At 48.2% G+C, this 17,856-nt stretch overlaps 1 protein-coding gene across 5 annotated transcripts in view; it reads left to right on the top strand.

The window, feature by feature from the left end:
- The window catches only part of LOC133140004 (regulator of G-protein signaling 3-like), a 128,664-nt gene that overhangs the window by 37,768 nt on the left and 73,040 nt on the right, over positions 1-17,856 (top strand). For 2 of the 5 annotated variants that reach the window (XM_061259503.1, XM_061259504.1), the window contains 8 exons: positions 3,851-3,932; positions 4,404-4,509; positions 5,064-5,445; positions 5,921-5,960; positions 6,323-6,588; positions 8,613-8,696; positions 13,648-13,759; positions 16,248-16,291. In XM_061259503.1, the coding sequence (XP_061115487.1) occupies positions 3,851-3,932; positions 4,404-4,509; positions 5,064-5,445; positions 5,921-5,960; positions 6,323-6,588; positions 8,613-8,696; positions 13,648-13,759; positions 16,248-16,291 (1,116 nt within the window). Of the gene's footprint in view, positions 1-1,646; positions 1,777-3,850; positions 3,933-4,403; positions 4,510-5,063; positions 5,446-5,920; positions 5,961-6,322; positions 6,589-8,241; positions 8,362-8,612; positions 8,697-9,699; positions 9,791-13,647; positions 13,760-16,247; positions 16,292-17,856 lie in introns of those variants that run through there. The other 3 variants (XM_061259505.1, XM_061259506.1, XM_061259507.1) reach the window with 3 other exon arrangements.

The following is a 17,856-nucleotide window of genomic DNA, read 5'->3' as shown; positions in this document are numbered from 1 at the left end:
CATTGCCCTAAGCTGGGTAGACTGTCTCACACCAGTGTCGACCTCCATGAAACATTTGTCCTATTAAACTGAAATATTGTGCTAATTAAAACAAGCAAGATTGATTTGTCACTCTGCTGCAGTGATATCGCCGGTAATTGAATTGACTGTAGTGTGTGAGCGAGGCTAATTTTGCATTTAAGTACTTCACTTTATCTTTGTGACCGATCAAGAGAAACCCTTCTCTGACCAAATGCTTGGGCATTTTCAGATGGCAAACTGTGGGCCACGTTTGATGCATCAAGCTGACCTGAATTGGTTGTATTTGTATTCCTTCGTGAGAATCCTTTGTGAGAATCCAGCAAAGTAGCTTCAAGGACTGCAACACACTGCCAGCTGCTGAAGTGTCTTTGCGAAACACCAAAGTGCCTTTTCTGAATTAATTTAATCAGACCATAAGCCAAGGGGCAGGATTGCGACGTGGGAATGAGACTAGGTCCTGGCTCAGCGGTGGGCAGACCCTGGTCACATGCATAATTGTTTTGGATTCAAATACATTTCTGTGCTCAATTGATCTTGCCTGGTGCAAACTAGCCAACCGAGAGGACCAGACGGTGGTTTGCACTTTTTCGGAAGTATGTCATAGGTTCCAATACACCAGACAAGCACAGTAATGTGCAGAAAAGGATCCAGAGCGATGAAGTATGTGAGCCCGGTCAAACGGTGGGTGGATTAGTGTGGTTAGGCTTTTCTGCCCAGCAGCACTTTCTCCCATCCCTGCCTCTGGAGAGATCAGCGGAGGGAGGTGTGTGCCTTCGACAGCCCCCACCAGTTCACTGTCAGCCTACATGGAATAAAAAGATTTGCCCACTGGGCTGAAAAGCTGAAAGCAGAATTCATTGGGAGGGCTTTCTTTCATCTCCGACACCGTTTCTGGAGAGACAGCATGTGTTTTCAGAGAGGAATCTTAGGCCAACCTGCCTTGTTAACTAAAAGCACAAGTGTCCCAGCAGAGTTTGAAGGACTTCAGTGGTCTGTTCTGCTACATCGGCAGATTCTGGAATTTCTCCATTTCTTCAGTCCCTTTTATTCTCTTTGCATTACCACTTTTCTCTTTTCAAAATATCGGATAGACGATCCGAGTAGGGTTGGATTTATTTCTCGGCTTCACAGATTGTTTTTTAGATTGTTGTTGTTTTTGTCTCCGCTCCCAAGTTACATTCCCGCAACCTGCCACATTGAAAGACACATGAGGAAAAAGCAAACTTTTTCACCGGCAAGGAAAAGTGTTTCTCACACACCATCGGCGCGTTAACCAGACCTGAACATCGTCAGGAAATCGTAGAAGAAAGAAAAAGAAACAATGAAAAGAGAAAGAAAACAAACAGAGAAGTCTAGTCTGGAGATCGCTACCAAGGAGTCTGGGGGCGCGCGGAGGAGGCAGGGCCCGGATTGGAGTCGTGGTGTGAACGCCGACTGGCCGTGTGTGTTTATGAGCCGAGCGGGACGGCGGGGCTTTCTGGGATCACAGGAAGCCGGTTGGCTTATCGAGTGCAGGCACACAGCCCCGGCCAGGCCCCGGGGGGGTGAAAGGTCGCTTCCTGTCATTCTTTGAGCGCGATGAGTTCCCATGAGCGGCCGTGCCAAGCCCAGAGAGAGCGCTGGAGCAGTCTGGGAGAGGCGACACGGTCCGGCAGGTTGTCCCCTCCGAAACGCCCCGCGGAACGCAGAGAGCTGGGAGACATGCACACCATCCACGGCCTGTGCAGGGCCTGCATCCAGCGCAAGCTGCCGCAGGTGCGTCCCACCATCCCCCCCCTACCCGGGCGATGGCGCGGATCTGCCGGGACGGGGGGGCTGAGGTCGGGGGAGATACGGGGGGCTGAGGTCGGGGGAGATTCGGGGGGCTGAGGTCGGGGGAGATTCGGGGTGTTGTGGTGTTCCAGCCGATAATCTGTCATGGTGGAGCACTCTTGTTCAACTCGAGTCTAATTCATGAAGGTACTACTGTATCTGGAAAATATGTGTTTGGGCGCTCAAACTGGATTGTGTTTTTGCATGGTATGTGTATCAGTACATGTATTGCTTCTGTGTTCTTGTGTGCATGTGCAGCCTTGCATGTGTATGTGTGAGGATATGTAGGTACCCTTATGTGTATACGTGTGTTTCTGTGTGTATGCTTCTGTGTACGTCTGTTTATGCAACTTTGTGTGTAAAAACACGCACATGCGCAGGTACAGTAGGCTTACACACAGAAACACACGTACCTGTGTGAGTGTGAGTTTGTTCACTGAGGAAAAAAGGCTTTGTAAGATAGTGTTTGTAGAACAGAATTGCAGTATTAAAACACGAGCGCACATAGCTTGGGTTTTTGATGCTGTTGGAGCTCTCTCTCAGGAGCGTTGAGATTGGAACTGCGTCTCTCAGTTGCGTGTGGAGATGAGGGGGTGTCGATAGGATCGCTCAGGGGACTTTGCTCCCGGGCACAGAGGGGCTCCCCTCTGTCTCCTTCCTAAAAGCAGGGCCGTCATCACGTATTCCGTCTACTACTGATACTCCGATGACTCATTACGTATCCCCTCCACTGCCGATAATCCAATGACTCTGACCTGTGACTCATTACCGCTTCGATTTCTCTGCCTTTTCTCACATCTCACAACAGCCAAAACCTGCTGACAAACATTTCCTCCAGGTGCTGATTTGAGATTGAATTTGATTGATCTGAAATTACACCGTAATGTTTCATTTTTAGAATTTTATTTTTATTTTAAACTTTTTGTTCTAGTGGAAGCTCCGTTGGGATTTTTATCTATTTTTATTTTTTATATTTTTTTTATATGCCTGGAAGTGTGGAGCAGTGGTTTTTGATCCAGAAAGTTCCAGGTTTGAACCTCAGGAGGCCGAACGGCTGGTTCACTCTTCAACCAGCAATTTATTCCACATTGCTTCAGTGGGATTCTGTGTTCTGCAGTATAATTCAATACAAATATGAAAATACTGACTCTTTCCCTGGGAAAAAAAGTTATACTAAATATTTCTTATTGCAAAATGACAGGTTAGGAATGATTTTTCCCTCCACCATTTCTGGGCCTGTGAAGAGGATCTTCATATCTCCATTTTCCTCAGTAATTAGCCGTTTGTTGATCTAGTGTCTCCATAAACAGTTACGGGAAAGCGCTGGCTCTGTGGTATTTGCGAGAGTGTTACTGGCAGCACTTCGGCTCACACAAAGGCGCGCAGCCCAGAGGGGGGAAAAGTGCGAGAGGGCTGTGTCGCCATTGTCCGCCGGGCTCCGCGCGACTCTCCCGCATCCTGCTCAAGCGCTGTCGAAACGGGGAGCACGCCCAAAACAGCCGGGACCGGAGGCGTGTCCGCTCCCGTTCCAAGGCGGAAGCACTCGAGATTGAGCCGTCGAAAGTCTGGATAAACACGCAACTCGGAACCACTTTCGCTGAGATCGCAGGAACCCGACTGGGGGGCTTAACCCATCGCTCTTTGTCGCTTTGCCGTGCGCGCATGCGCAATGGAGAGTAAATGCGAGGACCCAGACGCACGCATGCGCTCATCCAATGGGAGGACTGCACTGGCTCTCATGCATGCATGCATACACACACAGATGCTGTGACCGCTGTGATGCTGCACAGTACCACAAATACACACTAAAGAAGGTGGCAGATTGAACGGAGCCAGATGCAGCTTCCCACAGTTCACAGGCAGATCCCAGAAGAGAGACATGCAGTGAACATGCAGGTTTTTCCCCAAAAGAATGTTCTGGGGAAAAAAAGTAATATTGCTTCACACTTTTCACTGCCTTGTTCGACCTGACGGAGATTTTTTGTTTTCATTTGCTCATGACTAGTCTATCTTTCAGGTTACCATCCTCAGGGGAAAGGATGGCTATGGCTTCACCATTTGCTCTGACTGCCCCGTGAGGGTCCAGGCTGTCGACCCAGGTAAGAACACCGCTCCAGGTGTACGCACATGTTCATGAGTCTGCGGATCTGTGTATGACGCTCCATCTCTACATTTGAGCGCCTCAGTTTCTACATTTCTGTTGTCCTGTTTGTGCAATAAACTTGAAAAAAAAAAAAAAACACACTTGTAAAAAAAGAATGTTTTTTAGGGGAGGGCACTTACAGTACCACCCAAAACATGATAACATTGGGTAGGACATTTTGATATTGTCCCAAAGTTGTGGGGTACCTGTCCCCCCCCCCCCCCCCCCCAGTATCTACTTCTATGGATTATCGTAAAATAACTGCACTTATCCGTACAATTCACTGTAGTTACTCAGTCTTTGAATATTATATTAAATCGGTTATCCCTTGTAGACGTTCATGAGCAACTGTGATGGATATGTGCAGCCGTGTAAGACATTTGAGTCTCGGGTGGGTTGATTGTCGGTTCCCAACCTTGGTCCCCAGGTGGGCCCGCAGACCGGGCGGGGCTGCAGCAGTTGGATACGGTCCTGCAGCTGAACGGTCAGCCCGTAGAGCAGTGGAAATGTGTCGACCTCGCTCACGCCATCAGGTACGGATGTTTGCTGTCGTGACCCAGAGCCTCCCTCTCTCAGGCCTCGCCTGATGCCTTCACCCAGCCTCACCTGATATCTTTTAAACCCACCTACATTTTCTAAACCCACCTGCTCCATTTCAGCCCGTTTCAGTTCATTGGCAAACAGCCATTTTCTACACTGATGGTAACAGACGTGGGTCAAATTCTTTTTCTGTGCTCTTCTGATCTTGCCAGATGTAGTTCAGTCTGCCAATAGGACCAGATGGCGAGGTTTGCACATTTAGAGGATATTTCATAGGTTCCATTACACCAGACAAACTCAATAAAGCATAGAAAAGTAATTGAATGCAGACCTAATGCATAATTGACCCAGGTCTGGATGGTAAGAAGGCCCAGTAGAATGTGGGTGCTTTTGCTTTATGGATTCAAATTCCTAGCGGCCCCTTGAACTGACCCCTGGTGCACACCCTTTCAGTTTAGGTCATGTGCATCACAACCCAAACTCTTCCTCGTCATGGACTGCTGTCCTCTCATTCCGGGCGAATGCCGGTCTCCTGTCCTCCTTGCAGAAACTGCGTGAGTGAGATCACGGTGGTGGTGTGGCGCACGGTGCCGGTGGTAAAGCCGGGTTTCGAAGGCCTGATTCACCGGCCGACATACAAGCCCTCCGGCCACACCCTGCCGTCGCCCCCCTGTAAGAAGAGGGAGAAGACCCCGCCAGGTCCCAGACAGAGCCGGCGGCTGCTGGTGAACGGCACGGATGGGGGCGGAGGAGGAGGAGGAGGAGGAGGAGGAGGCGGCGGAGGCGATGGGGTGAGGGGTCCGCTTGGGAGCGATCCGAGGGACGAGAGCAACTGCAAGGCCAGGACGCAGACGCTCCGGGGCACACGTGTGACATCATCATCAGGGGACAACTACATAATCCTCGCCCCTATCAACCCTGGCAGTCAGGTACGGTAATGACAGATGATGATTATTGCTTGATTATTGTCTTTGAAGCTGTGAGTGTGTGCGCATGTAAATGATCTCACAGGGATGTCCGTATTAATTAGGCTACACAGTGATCATTTAAAAAATGTATGATATAGTATAATAATTTCATGCAACTGTTTCAAGCCTTTCTGCTAGACTTGCTAGTATTGTTGCTTTTTATGAATGATGGTATGAGGTGGAATATGTACACAGCTGAAATGTGCATAATTTGTTCAGTGAAAAGGCAAGACATATTGGCTATTGTATTGATCTCCATCCTGGACCCCTTGAAGAGATTCCTTTTTAAAACTCCATTGCTTTCAGTTACCAGTAGTGATTGTTACCTCTGGGTTAATCTGTAAGCAGCAGTAGGTGTCATTTCCAGTTTCTTTATAAAGACTTGACTTCTGGTAAGGTGCTAAGGCTAAGGCTATGCGTTTGTCCTCTTTTTCAGATACTGCGGCCTGTTTACCAGGACAACCACGGAACTTTGGGTGAGCCCCCCACTCCTCTCCCTAGTCCCCCACCCCTCTTTGGGCTGAACAGGGCACAATCTCTTTCTGGGCGACTTGTAGCATAGTGGTTTGTGTACAAGACCCACAAGGTCGGTGGTTCGATCCCCGGTGTAGCAACAATAAGATCCGCACAGCCGTTGGGCCCTTGAGCAAGGCCCTTAACCCTGCATTGCTCCAGGGGAAGACTGTCTCCTGCTTATCCTGCTTATCAACTGTCTAATCAACTGTACGTCGCTCTGGATAAGAGCGTCTGCCAAATGCCATTAATGTAATGTAATGTAATGGACTAAATTTGAATCAGTACTTCACGCTTGACTGGGTCTGCTGTCGCTCTCCCACAGGGAGGCTCTACCACCCCCGTCCGCTCAGCGAGATCCACCAGGACCCCAGCGCCCCTCAGAAAGGAGCCGGCACCCAGGGCCGGGCCGGCTTCCTGCGCCGCTCCGCCACCACCAAGCCCTCCAAAGAGACGCCCCCTGCTGGCTACCAGCAGAACTTCGCCAACTACCAGAACTGCACCGTGGTCCACTCCCATCTCCCGCACTCAACCTACGGCACCTACGTGCAGCTGGCGCCCAAAATCCTCATATTCCCTATTTATGTTCAGGTACAGTGCAGTGCAGGGGGCCTCCTCCTTTCACACCCATTCGCACGGGCCCACCCGCCTGCCCCTTTAACCGGAGAATCTTTTATTAGAGATGCGTCAGCAGGAGCAGATACAATGGATGATGATGATGATGATGATGACGGCATTCGGTAGCGCTAGCATAGCTTTATATGATTGCGCTCGGCTCGGGTCCGAACTCGCATAAAATGGGATGCCGTATGTTGCAGCCTTCTGTGGTGAAATGTCTCAGAGGCAAACGTGGAACAACATATATTGAGGCAGACAAGTGTATAACAAAGGGAAAATGGGGGGAAATGGATGTATAATCATTATCAGGGTTTAAGTAGCGCTCTGAATGAAGATCCTAATTGACTTCATTCATTCGTTCATTTTTTTGCCACCCAGGAACAGGCTGAGCACTCCTTTATAGCACAATTACCCGTAATTACGGCCAGTCACAATCAATGGGATGCTAACCGTTGCCATTAATTTCTACGAGCGTTACGGCTAATGCTAGCGCTTGACGTATCTTTCAAAATGTCTCTGCTTTAAACACGATGGAGTGATGCACAATTTTGCTATTTCTGGTTCTGTCCCTGATTTCATTTAAAAGCAAGGCTTTGGGTCATTAATGCAAATCAATGTCCACGTAAACCACACCCTGCATACCATGGACAGACCTCACTCCTAAAAGGGAGACTATAATATATAGCCTATAATGCCTTGCTCTAATGTTTGTAAAGGCCATGTGGTGTATGGTAAAGACAGAGCACAGGCCTGTTATACATAAGCAATAGTAATGGTATCTAATGGTATCCTTCTCTATGTAGGTGCGTGTGCAGGTGCAGGTCTCTCTTGCGTACAGTGACATGCAGTTTTGCCAGGAGCACTAACATGTATTTTTTCTTCCTTATGCTAATCTGCATTTTTCTCTATTAATAAGGTCTCATTGCCCAATTCTCTCACACACATTTTTTGTGTTTTTCAGCTTTTCATATAATTCTGGATTTTTGGATTTGTGTTCCCTACTGATTCCAGTAATGGGAAAGAATGCTGATGCATGTGGGCCTTTAAATAGGGATTTTAACACAGCTATAAAACTGGGGGCCTACTCTACTCTATAAGTGAGCACCGGTTTACTGAATATTAATTTACCGTATCCTGTAATCCATGGTCAGGGAGCTACACCAGTCATCACAGTTTGTTATAAAGCTTATGAATAATCACAATGGGCGTGTTATTACAGTCCTTAGCATATTTGCTGAACTATACAGACTTTAATGACAAGGTGAAATGGAGGTTCTTTTGACGGGGCGGCCTGTAGCGTAGTGGTTAAGGTAAATGACTGGGACACACAAGGATGGTGGTTCTAATCCCGGTGTAGCCACAATAAGATCCACACAGCCGTTGGGCCCTTGAATAAGGCCCTTAACCCTGCATTGCTCCGGGGGAGGATTGTCTCCTGCTTAGTCTAATCAACTGTAAGTCGCTCTGGATAAGAGCGTCTGCCAAATGCCAATAATGTAATGTAATGTCTCACTTCCTGTTGACTTACTTACCAAATATGAAAAAAAGGCAATTCTGCACCCCCATTGGCTGAGAGAAAGTAGTGTGGTTCTGTGCTGCTGTTGACTGCGGTAAAGAAGGAGAACTGTCTGAAGTGACTTTCCTTACCTCGCAGTGAAAGGGCTTCCTTGCGATGAGGCGCACTGCTGGTGATTTAGGGTGAAACCGGGTGATTTAGCAATGGAACTTCTGTCACAAATGCTCCCGGTATTGCTTTCTCTCTTCATCCAGGCCATAAGAGATCCCCCAGAGAGTATTATGGCAGCATATTAAAATAGATTGTAATGATAGTATTTTGATGTGCTATGTAGTGCTTTGGTGTGAGCCTTTGTGACTGATGTAAACTGTAGTGTATCGATGCAGTACTGGCTGCAGTGTACTTGTGGACTGTAGCTAGTTTTTTTGGCAAATAGTATTCATGGAAAGTGTAGTTTTTTGATGTGAACTCTCTCCTGCAGCCCCTGGACCTGTGCAGCCCGTCACGAACGCTGGTGCTGTCAGAAGAGATGATTCTACATGAGAGCAAACATCTGTCTGTCAAGGTAAAGGCCCAGTCCGGGCTGCCTACTTCAGTCTTGTTTGTGTGTGTCTGTGTGTGTCTGTGTGTGTCTGTGTGTGTCTGTGTGTGTCTGTGTGTGTCTGTGTGTGTCTGTGTGTGTCTGTGTCTGTCTGTGTCTGTCTGCGTCTGTCTGCGTCTCTCTGTCTCTCTGTCTCTCTGTCTCTCTGTCTCTCTGTCTCTCTGTCTCTCTGTCTCTCTGTCTCTCTGTCTCAAAGTCTCAAAGGCTCAAAATCCTCCATTTTGCCATTTACAACAGAAAGTGTTTTGCTGTTGTCAGACTTTGTCCTGAAAGCCTAATTGCCTGCAGAATGTATTTCTGGCTCATGCTCTGTTGGGAATAAGGTGTCAAAGTTGTATGAGTCGGAGTCGGGCAGTGTGCAGCTTTGACTCCTGCAACCCAAGCCCGCGCCCACTGGGCACCGTTACAGACTGCTGCAGAAACCTCCTCATAATGAACAACAGCGTCCAGAGAGGCTTTCAGTACTTCAGTAATGCTGTCTTCTGCTGTCTAGATCAATACTTTATTCACAAGGGCTGGAGAGAGCCAGCTATTACACTTGTTGTTTTCAGACCTCGGTCAAATATGTAGTTGTTTTGGATTCAAATGCTTTTCTGTGCCCGATTGATCTGGCCTGGTGCAACTGAACAAACCGAGAGGGCCAGACGGAGGGGTTTGGAGTATTTCATATGTTCCAATACACCAGACAAATTCAGTAGTACGTAGAAAAGCATTAGAATCCAAAACAATTGCTTCGTTGACCTAGGTCTGATTTGTGTCTAGAAAATGGCGATGAGTAATTTAGAGTTTGGAAGTGTGACGTAAACAGGGTTATTCAGCATCCTGTAGCAGAGGCGAATAAGGCCAGACACATTGCGTATACTGCATGAAGCTTCCTGTTATTTTCCACATTAAACTCGTGGAGCGGGTGGAATGTGTGACGTAGGCAGTACCTTGCCGAGTCCCGCAGGGCAATAGTGCTGCTTGGGGAAGGAAGGCCAGCTGGATGCTCAAGCTTCTGAGGACATTAGTACAGTCTGGAGGAATGGGTCTTCAGCTCCTATTGGCCCTTACAGATTGTGAGTATTTTTGTGGTACTGCACATACGTAGGGTCTTTAAAAATTAAAAATTTTTAATCTTTTTTTTCTCTGCCCATGGACCCTCCTGCACTTGTCAAAAATTGAACGATAAGCTCTATTTTATTATTATTTTAATAGGCAATAAAAATAAATAAATAATAGTGTTACTGTATCCTTGAATTTGTTGTGATTGATTGCATGCATTTATGCATCAGGTGTCATCATTTTAAATTGAGGCAGAATCGTGCTGCGTTTGTGTAATTCAGAGCCTGTGGACTCTAACCCCATACATGTGGGTGGAAGACCCCCCCCCACCGTCACATTATTATTGTGTGTGCAATTCTCAGGCACTCAACTGTATCCTGTAATCATGTTCCAGGCTGAACGCTGTAACGGGTTGATTTACAATAACAATGTCTTGGCCAAAGTCAATTAGAGAATTGTATCGCCGAGGAAGAAATACTTGCAGTCAGTGCTGTGTACTTTGTATTCGGAAAAGTGGTCGGTGACAGATCAGGGAGGTGGCCTCTCTGTGTTTTCGGTTGGGGGGTTTTTCCCTGGTGTGGTCGCCTTTGTGCTTCGCTAGCTTTTGTTTGAGTCACGTCGGAACGCGACCTGCTTGCGATCGTTTGTCATCGCTCTCCTTGGCCCTACAGTCGGACGTGCCCTTTGAATATCGTGAGCTGAGAATGAGATGGTTCAATTGACATTTTTGGCACTAAATAAAATAAGTTACAAAAATACTGTATGAAAATCGTATGAAAAAAGACAAAATTTTGAAGTTGTATCTGCTTGGAGCCCATTCACTTTTGAATCTTTGAAGCTATATGAGTATCTCAAAACTACTCTGAAAGCAGATAGAACAGTCTAATTCTCTGCTCACGATATCTCTGCAGCGCATAGAGAGTGCATTCCCGATAGGGACATCGACATTACAAATAAAACGTTTGGCATATTTGCGCTGGCACTGTGCTTTTCCCTGCCGCTGTGACTATCGTGGCACTGCACCGCTTCTGCTGTTCACCGTGGATATGGAGGATATGATGAAAAAAGCCGTGTAGCACAGGCGTATAAACACAGCGTCAGATTTAACGGTGTGTTTATCGTGAAGAATCATCTCGGCTGCTTTTCGCCGTCCTCCTTCCCTTCTCGACCTGCCTCTCTTATCGCTGCTGCCTCTTCCTTCTCTTCTGTTGCCCCTATTCCTCTTTGAGGGGCAGGAAGGTCTTTGGCAGTTAGGGGTGGGGGGGGGGGGATGCAGGGACAGGCTAGGACAGTCCAGTCAGAGAAGGGGGGTATTTTCTCAGCTTGTTTTTGGGCACAAGCACAGCGGTGCCATTGTGATAATATTGTGTAAAGGAAGCTGGTTCTTGTGCAGAGGAAGGTGAGGCGGTTTGTTTGTGAGGGTTTTTCAGGGAAAAGCTGGGGGCGGAGGGATTGGGGTCAGGTGGGCTCTCTGCTCCTGGTTGAGCCCTGATTTTCCCAAGCCTGTCACCATAGAGACAAAAGGACACTTCTTGCTTACTTTTCCTGCTCTTTTTTGAGGGATGGCTGTGGTTTCAACCAACAGCAGGTGTTCAAAATGGGTACACATTCCAGACATTTCCCATCTCTTCAACTTGGACATTTTAATTTTGTTTCACTATAATATTCAGTGGATAAAACTGCTGTGTGGTAGCAAAGCTATTTCCTAAGTAGCCGTGAACAGTTCACTTATTTTCAGTTAAGTTTGGTGTTCGCTAGGCTAATACGCCAAACCAGCAAACCATGAAAAACCATGTGGTCAGCATTGCGAGGCCACGTGTTCTTCCAAACTGTTTTTCACTTCCTTTCATGTGGTCAAGAGGGTGTTCCTGTGCTAGTTTAGTTTTAGTTTTAGTTTTAGTTTTTAGTAGAGCACACGTTTGACATAAATTTAGCTATTACTTCTATGGGGAGAAAGCAGGGTGCGGAACATAGCATGAGATTTGTGTAGGGGATTCTTTTATAGCTTCTGAGTATATGGTCCACTCCACAGGTCCTTCCTCCTGCTCTGTCAGTTTAACGCCACGGCGTGGTTTGACTTTTTCGGTGTGAACGGTTGCGCTGTGAGCAATATCTGGAAGAGAAGTCAATGGTGCATTCTCAGGAAGTTGAGAGAAAACACCCTTTGTGGCCCTTTGACATGATACAGTCTAATATCAGGTCACTGCCTGTCAGAAAGAGAACCAAAAATCTTCAAAATTACCAGAGCTCAAAAACGTATAAAACGGCTTCATTAAAACAAATTCAGTCAACACATTTATCGGGCAAAAACCATAGCAAAAAAATCATCCATGAATCACCACCAAAACGCTCCTGGTATAATCCCACTTCTGACACTGTTTGCAGGCACTGAGACCTTAGACATTAGTAGGACATTTATATCAAAATTGTTTGGACACTTTGGACACTTAAGTAGGCAAAAGCTTTCCAACTAAACTGCCAAAACCTGCTCAAACTATCAGCACCCCATTGGTCAGCACAGGACACCCCCTGTGCTGCCCCCTCCCCCATTAGTCTGAACTGCTGATCTTACTGTAAATGGCTCTGCTGCTTCCTCTGTTGCATCTTTAATGTCTGTCAACTGGTGCAACTAATGTCTTGTCATAGACATGGAGGCATGGATGTCTTGAAGTAAAACTGTTAGTGGAGGTGGGGTGGGATTGCATACCTGTATTTTAAATATGCATTTGACAACACTGCACTGACCATTCCCCCCGAACAAGTCTTCCATCTAATTAACCCTTTCACGAGTTCGTTTTTTGGAATTCAGGGTTCCGCTTGAGGTAGGGTTCTGTGTAAACAAGGGTTCCGTCTCCGGGAGGGTTCTGCTTTTGCCGTGGGTCAGTGTGGGGATCGGGGGGTGCGGTGGACAGGAGAGAACGTCGACTGGAACAATGCACTTTTTCTCGTCCCTTTGTTGGATCCTCCAGTGACAGGACACACCGGCAGCTTTGCCAAGAAACTCCAGAAAAAGGCAGGAAGGAAAGTGGCCTGGGCTCTGAGTGCATGCCCTGCCCTGTCTCCTCAAAAGTCACACGCTCCTGCAGGCCTCCCCTGCAAGCCTGCTGAACTCACCCACCGGGCTGCAGATAAACTCTGCACATTACTGTGACCAGCAAGTGGGGCCACACGGCCTGATACTGCTATTTTTTTGCTCTAAAATGGCATTGAAATATTTGGAAGAAATTGTTTAGAGCAGTGATAACCAGCCAAATGTTCTTGGAGATCTACCTTTCTGGAGGTTTTCCCTCCAGCCCTAACCAAGCACAGCTCATTCAACAGCTAGAGATCTTGTTGAGCTGCTAATTATTGGAGTTAGTTGTGCCAAAATAGGATTGGAATGAAAAGCTACCGGATGATACAGTATATCTCCAGGAACAGGGTTGGTTCCATTGGTTTAGGGAATGAAGCTTGTGAGATCTTGGCTGGAGGAGATCTTGCATTGGGTCTGCTAGGGGCCCTGCTAGCAGTCAGCAGTGTCGACAGCTCATTATTCACTATTGCAGTAGAGAGGCTATGTCAGAATAACTGCAATTAATATTTAATTTGTTCATGATCCACACTTTCAAAACAGATTGAGAGTCTGTGGGTGTGGGTTTGCTTGCTTGGATGTCTGATTGAGAGTGCTGCAGTGAAAATGAGTGCAATTGGTGATTATCAGTCTTATCTTGACGTGCCATCTTAAGTACTTTTTAAGTGCAAACTGTAACCTGGCCATCCTGTTTTAGTGGCTAACCAGTGCTTTGCATCGTGCATCGTGGTCAACCAATCGCAGTGCCCGGGACCGCACCCTTGACGGAGTCCGCTATGTCCTGTGTGTCTCCCCCTCCAGGTGACGGTCTTCATCTACACCGACCTGCTGCTGCTGACCCGCGAGGACGAGCCGGGCCGCTGCAACGTTCTGCAGAACCCGCTCTACCTGCACAAGCTCCGTCTGCAGGACGGTGAGGCTCCACTCCCGGCCTCGCCCACACGCACGCTCCCTCACCAGGACAGCCTCGGACACAGTGCCCTCCAACCCTGGAGCTGACTGGACATGGAGAGCTACAGGGTCTGCTGGTTCCTGTTGTGCTGTGCTACTTGATCAATTAGAGCGGTTCATTACACGGTTAGCTCTCCTCACCTAGTTACCTGAGTGTCAACAGGGTGCTGATTTAAAGGTAAATGGTTGGCATTTATACAGCGCCTATCCAAAGCGCTGTTCAATAGATGCTTCTCATTCACCCATTCATACATACACTCGCACACCAACAGCGATTGGCTGTCATGCAAGGCACCAACCAGGTTGTCAGCAGGGTTTGGGGGTTAGGTGTCTTGCTCAGGGACACTTTGACACACCCAGGGTGGGATTGAACCAGCAACCCTCCGACTGCCAGACGACTGCTCTTACCTCCTGAGCCAATGTCTCCCCCAAGGTGAAAACCAAAACCAGCAGACCCAGTAGCTCTCCACGTTGGAGATTACTGCTCTAACACTAGCCTCTAACAACTTCAGGTCTTCTCACGCACACCCACACAAACAGAGAACCCATCCGTCCTATGACCACACTTCAAAGGCAAGAAAAATGTTTTGGGAAGGAAAACCTTAGTCAATCAGCCAACCGTAGAGAATAAGAAAGCAGTGCAGCTAGGATCAGGAAGGAACTCATGGTCATTGAGGGCTGTGAACTGCTGGTTTTCCACCCTCCCTCTACCTGGGAGTCAGGTGCGAAGACCTTCTGCCCAATCAGTAGCACTAATGGGGGGAAAAAAATTAAACAAGGGCTGGATTTTGGAGGGTCACAGTTGATGATCATTGTAGTACCGGGTGCATTTGCTTCCTGAAACAAAGCCGCAGTTAGGGCACTTTATTTCAAAAGGATTTCACACGGACCATGCAAGTGCGCTTGCTTTCATGTGTGCCAGTGCGTCTGTGCGCGTTTACGCAGATGTTTTTCTTAATGGCCACGTTGGGCGGCGACCCCGCCCTTCATTGTTGCTCAGGCCACAGCCCGGGTCAGGAAAGAGGCGCCAGGCCGGGTTCTGGACGAGGAACCTCCCTTTGTTTTGGGGACGCGGGGCGGAGTGGCGCGGGGCCATTGTTCCCCCCGCAGACACGGCAGCGACACGCGGCGGGCGATGTACAGCGGGACAGGACCCTGTCGGGGGGTGGTGGGGGGAGCCGGGGATTCCGGTGACCTTCCCAACCTCCCGCTGAGGCAGCGTGGGAAAGCTAGGCAGGAAGGTGTGAGTCACATGAGGCCCTGTCACCGAGGGGGTCAACGTTCACCGCAGAGAGCCCGGTTCAGTCTCGGTGCGAGACCACCCAGAGGTCCCCGAGTTCAAGGGTCACCAACATACCTATCAGTCCTCCATCCTACATCCTTGGCTTGAGTACGCTGCCATTGATCCCTCATTTCGCTCCGAACCTGGAGCTGAGATGCTGCAGCTGTTACTTCTGAGCCAGGACTTGGCGGCAGCTTGCTGAGATTTCCAGATGAACAAGGCCCCCCTCTGCTGGCACCTGAAGGGAACTGCACGCTGTGATATACAGTTCATACAGTAGTGTGGGTGAGACTCCCAGAAGGTGCCGACCATCTGTGAGAGTCAGCTAGCTTTCGGCGGTGACACCGACTCGTTCCTGCTAGTCTCAGGGCCTTACCGCACTGAACAGATGCTTTAGTCAGGGCTCACAAACCAGGCCAGCAATCTGAATGCGCAGATCTTTAACTGTTTTTAAATAAAAAAAAAAAAAAATTTAAACTGGGTTTGTCATCGTCCTTTTCCATGAATACAGCTAGATATTTTAAGGACGTGATTCTGGCTTGAAGTGAAGTGGCTTACTCAAGGGCACAGTGGCAGTCCTCCCACCTGTGGTTGGAACCTGTGGTTTTCTGTGTCCTGTTGCTGAACCACTATAATTAATGATAGTACTCGACAATGGGGTTTTATTGGCAAAAACTGAAGCAGTGCTTCACATGATCAAATTTACCACATCTTAGCAATGTGAGCAATGTTAACTTTTTGACAGCCACTAATGATCAGATAGATGAAAGAAAACAAAAAAAGAGGTTATTTCCAGGGGACATATCGCACAAAAAAATAGTATAAAAGAAAACGAGACCTAGGCCGAACACAACAAACACTGTCCGAACGAATATGATCCTGCATGCAGTGCTTTTGTTTTGTGTTCTTTTTGGTAGCAACTTTCCTGGTGCTTTGTGCCGATTACAATGCAGGGCCAGGTTATGTAATAATGCTGCCATTGCGGTTCCAAATGATTATATTTAGTACTTTTATCTACGTTTTTTTTTTCACGCCGCAAAATTCTGTTGAGCCGGTCACCTCAGAATTCTCTAAGCGGCAAAAGCCACGGGTTAGTTACAGAGGGCCTTGTCCTGGCGAGCACACCTCATTTAGGACCCTCTCTGTTCTCTCTCCTCTTTCTGTGCAGATCCCACCGAAGAACTGAGGTTCAACATCATCCACATGACCGAGGTAAGAGGAGCGCTCTGGGATACTGGAGGTTTCTGCAGTGTGGGCCGTGACCCTGGCTCTGTGTTTCTGCAGTGACCCTGGCTCTGTGTTTCTGCAGCGTAGGCTGTGACCCTGGCTCTGTGTTTCTGCAGTGAAGGCTGTGACCCTGGCTCTGTGTTTCTGCAGCGTAGACCATGATCCTGGCTCTGTTTCTGCAGTGTGGACTGTGACCCTGGCTCTGTGTTTCTACAGTGTAAAACGTGACCCTGGCTCTGTGTTTCTGCAGTGTAGGCTGTGACCCTGGCTCTGTGTTTCTGCAGTGTGGGCTGTGACCCTGGCTCTGTGTTTCTGCAGTGTGGGCCGTGACCCTGGCTCTGTGTTTCTGCAGTGTAGGCCGTGACCCTGGCTCTGTGTTTCTGCAGTGTGGGCCGTGACCCTGGCTCTGTGTTTCTGCAGTGTAGGCTGTGACCCTGGCTCTGTTGTGGCGGTCGTGTTTAATCTTGTTATTTGAAAGCGAATCGCAGGAATTGTTTCCTCCGCTCAGTGGGAAAGCTGCTCAAGACAAACTTTCCTTTCAAAGAGAAACCCTCCAAGGCATGGCTTCCTCTCTCTCCCTCTCGCTCTCGCTCTCGCTCTCTCTCTCTCACTCTCTCTCTCGCTCTCTCGTACGCCCTCTTCCCCCTCCCGCCTCCTTCTCATTCTCGGTGAAGGGAGTTGGCCTAATTTTGCAATTTAGCTGCCCTGCTTTCACCTCGGATGGCCCCCGATCATGCAGCAAATTTCGCAAGAATGGAGTCGTCAATATGACATCTCGCCACGTGGGGGGCGTCTGCACCGGAAAGCACGCGCGAACAGTACACACTCCCCGAAATTGAGCAAGGTTACAAAACGAAATCAAAATCGTCTTGGGGTCTGTTAAATGAGGCCTGAGGAAGTTTGTCCTATTAAACTAGTGAAGAGGACATTTCACAGCTGTCGGGTCTGTTCAGTGACCAGCGACACCAGACCAGCTCCAGGCTGGATCTTTAAGAGAAGGGCAGGAAGCTAGAATGTTCTGGAAGAGGCTTGATGGTAATCTCTTCTGCCCGTCAGCTTCTCATCGCCCTCGCCATCCCAGCATGCATCTCTACAGTGCCAGACCTCTTTCAAACGGTGGTCGAAGAAATGATTGTTTAGTGCAATGCATATGATAGCCTTTTCATACCACAAATCGCTCATTTCAGACAAAGGTAGAATAGACCACGTATAATGTACACATTTGTGCTAGCAATATATAAATGCTCCTTTATACTCCACCATATAGGTTGAATAAAGTTGTCAGTTTTATTGTTGTGGGGGTTCCCAGGCTGAAGATGTTGATGTTAAGGGGGGTTTGAGATGAAAGGTTTTGGCAGCCCCTGTGGTTGCAGACAGCTGCTCTGATGGTAGTGATACACGGTGAGATCCAGCGGAGGGTGGAGACGGCACATGACTCTGTGGTCAGGGAGCGTTCAGGGTCTCTGTGGTTGTGGTCAGGGAAGCGAGCTTTAAACCACAGAGGCGGGACACTCATCCTGTGTTTCCCTCCCATGAGAGAGTAGCGCTTT

The sequence above is a fragment of the Conger conger genome, chromosome 11, assembly GCF_963514075.1.
Source record: "Conger conger chromosome 11, fConCon1.1, whole genome shotgun sequence".
Taxonomy (NCBI): Eukaryota; Metazoa; Chordata; class Actinopteri; order Anguilliformes; family Congridae; genus Conger; species Conger conger.
The sequence above is the reverse complement of the archived record's forward strand: the minus strand, read 5'-3'. Positions and strand labels throughout refer to the sequence as shown.